The sequence below is a fragment of the Etheostoma spectabile genome, chromosome 6, assembly GCF_008692095.1.
Source record: "Etheostoma spectabile isolate EspeVRDwgs_2016 chromosome 6, UIUC_Espe_1.0, whole genome shotgun sequence".
Taxonomy (NCBI): Eukaryota; Metazoa; Chordata; class Actinopteri; order Perciformes; family Percidae; genus Etheostoma; species Etheostoma spectabile.
Window position 1 is genome coordinate 26,640,858 of NC_045738.1, and position 3,195 is coordinate 26,644,052.

Genomic DNA, 3,195 nt, shown 5'->3' on the forward strand with positions numbered 1-3,195 from the left:
TGTGTGTGTGTGTGTGTGTGTTGGAGGTCTGACCGTTCTGTAGCTCCAAGTAGACTCCCAGCAGGATGGCTTCAGGTGGAATCTCCTTGGTGTTGACCATAGATGCAGCCTGAGGAAGACAACACACATCACAGTTGAACACTGAATTATCACTTCACTGTAAAACGTTTTCAACAAAACACTTCATTCAAATACAGACTTTTCCTGAGATAAAGAATGAACTTTAATGCTTAAGAGCAGCTTTGTTTTTTAATGGAGGGGAAAGCAGTTTTCACAGAGTTATATAATACATAATTCCATTAAAAACAAATCTAACCATACTAATGTTTAGTCCTTGGCCTGGAAAGTTATCATGGCAGGAAATAATGTTTTACTGTGTCTTGAAGCTTGAAAGTAAACAGAGTAAGCACATTTAAACAATCTAATAATGTCTGCATGTTCTTATCTTAAGAACCGTAATCTCACTGCTGACCACGGTGATAAGCAGCCAAACCTCAAAAACTAGTCCCACATGTGATTTAGAAATCATGCCCCGATGTCTGGCTTTCTTGCGGCGCATTCACACAGGAAGTGAAGTCTGTATTTTTCTCAAATTTACTGACATTATCTCCCACATATGATGTCAAGGCTCTGTCAAAACTCGTTTATAATAACCAACGCAGCCAAAACGACCCTGAATCAGAGATGCAGATTCACACAGGAATAATAGTATCACATGATCTCTGTGTCTGGTGAAATGTGGTAGGTCATTTGCAGTGGAATTTTTACTTGACATATTCCAGACATGCAGATTGACACGGGATTAAGATCACAGACAACCTGTGTAATTCTTACTACAGGTCCCCAGGTAAAACTAGTCCTGTGTGAATAAGGTTTATGTTCCACTGGTGTGTGAGAGCCATCCACCACAGGGACCATGTCTGTACTGGAAGATTCTGCAGCTTACAACTTCCAGAACCTTGATCATAACATAATTGCCATGTGGAGACAAATCAATGTTGGCATTGGATGTTAATTAGAGTGTTTCAGGGTTTTGTGTCGGGTAAAACTAGTCCCCTGTGAATAGGGCTTAACTTGCCTTTGTTTTCAGACCAACAAAATGGATGACTTTTTTGTTAAGTACATAATTCCACATGTGTTCATATATAGTTTTGATGCCTTCAGTGATAATCTACAATGTAAATAGTCATTACAATAAAGGAGAATGGAATGAGAAGGTGTGTCCAAACTTTTGGCCCACACACACACACGAAGTCAAGTAGCTGTCGTCATGGTTACCTGATGCAGGCACTTGCGAGCCTTATCGTATTCGCTCCTCAAACAGTAGGCGCTGCCCAGGTTGAAGAGCATCATGGCCCGAGCTGATGTCACACTGCTGGGGTAACACAGGGGAGTCTGCTTCCCTGCTACACACACACACACACACACACACACACACACACACACACACACACACACACAACCCCCAACACACCACCACACACACACACACACACACACACACACACACACACACACACACACACACACACACACACACACACACACACACACACACACACACACACACACACACACACACACACACACACACACACACACACACACACACACACCACACACAACACACACACAACACACACACACACACACACACACCACACACACACACACACACACCACACCCAACCACCACACCACAACACCACCCACACACACACACACACACACACACTTTTTGGTCCGTTTTGACTCTGATGCATTTTGTCATTTAAATGTCAATTTTTGCTGCCTAAATCTCCTGGTTTAAAGAAGTGTTTTACAAAGGTGGACTATTGCAATGTTTTCTCTAAGTTATTTTAAAGAAGGTAAACTCACGGGACTCGACAGGCTCATCTCCTTTGTCAGACCCTGTTGACAAAACAAACCAACATCAAGCAACATTGCCATTGTAAATTGTGTGTTTTGTTCAGTAATGTGTAGAAGCCACAGACCTTGGTCCTGCTCGCTCGTCAGCACTCCCATTGACACGTCGCTGACATTCTCCGGGTTGAGGTGAGCGATAGCATCAGAGATCCTGTCCAATGAGATGAGGGCTTCAGCAGCATAGAGGTGACCCAGGAACCTGATCAGCCAGCCAGCAGAGACGGACAGCTGAGTGAGTCAAAGTGTGGAAGGACATGCAGCACTAACACAGAGCAGGCTGGAAGAAACACTTACTTGAGGGATCCTGACACCTTGGTTTGATGCAGCAGTTTCTCAGCGTGGTTAAGAGCCATCAGGTTGTCTCCCAGTGCCAAGGCCACATAGGCACTGCAGGCCAGGATGGAGCACCTGCACACCAAACAGTTGACATTACTGACATCTGTGCAGCTCATTCAATGCTGCTGAATAATGGCAGAGGAGGAGAGAAGTGGGATTATTACCTGAGATTTTCCACCTCCTGTTTCCTGAGAGGAGACGATGGAGCTGCAGACAGGAACTTATCAGCCTCCGGACCTTTCCCACTGCAACACATCATCACAACACATGTCCACTCTGCTGAGCCACCATCAAACCTCCAGCACGGTCCAATAGGTCAGCCAAATTATTGACAAATGATCAGGCGGCACACAGGAAATATCACAATATCATTATGCTGGGCCCAATAATTGAGACCAATTGTTTAACATTTGCTCAGCAATACCACCATGTATGCTGTAGGGCTGCAACTACCGATTCTTCTCATAGGTGACTAATCTATGGATTGTTTTATTTTTTTTGCACAAATGTGGATATATTATAAGACAAGCATGATCTGACACCTTTCCTACAGTTTAATGCTACCAGAACACATCACATACTACACTACATTTTAAAAACAATTCCATAGACTCCCATAGTTTTTATATTTTCTGCCTTAGTTTGAGTTGTTTATTGTTCTAAAAGGGTGAAAAGATTATGACACAGTACAGTGCTGACTGCTGCACACTGGTCATCTGTACACAAACTCAATATCATACACTTTAGGAGTTCTACATACTGTAATGTATTACACCCTGATGCAGAGGTGCTTTAAAACCCATATTCACTCCGGTTCCATCTACAACTTTGAAGCACGGTCAGCCAGGAATTATTAACATTTCAGAGGATATCATATGCTGCTCTTTCCTTTGCAGTACTACTTTATTATCTGGTGTGTGTGTGTGTGTGTGT

The 3,195-nt window shown here is 43.3% G+C and overlaps 2 protein-coding genes across 3 annotated transcripts in view; one reads left to right on the forward strand and one right to left on the reverse strand.

Annotated features, from left to right (window-relative positions):
* The window catches only part of tcaim (T cell activation inhibitor, mitochondrial), a 31,217-nt gene that overhangs the window by 17,508 nt on the left and 10,514 nt on the right, over positions 1 to 3,195 (forward strand). The gene's annotated exons all lie outside the window — the stretch shown is intronic.
* Positions 1 to 3,195, reverse strand: part of cnot10 (CCR4-NOT transcription complex, subunit 10) — a gene marked incomplete at its 3' end in the record, with an annotated part of 15,165 nt that overhangs the window by 802 nt on the left and 11,168 nt on the right. Inside the window, 6 exon segments of one of the 2 annotated variants that reach the window (XM_032517539.1) lie at positions 34 to 109; positions 1,279 to 1,403; positions 1,879 to 1,911; positions 1,995 to 2,125; positions 2,221 to 2,334; positions 2,427 to 2,507. In XM_032517539.1, the coding sequence (XP_032373430.1) occupies positions 34 to 109; positions 1,279 to 1,403; positions 1,879 to 1,911; positions 1,995 to 2,125; positions 2,221 to 2,334; positions 2,427 to 2,507 (560 nt within the window). 2 annotated transcript variants of the gene reach the window in all.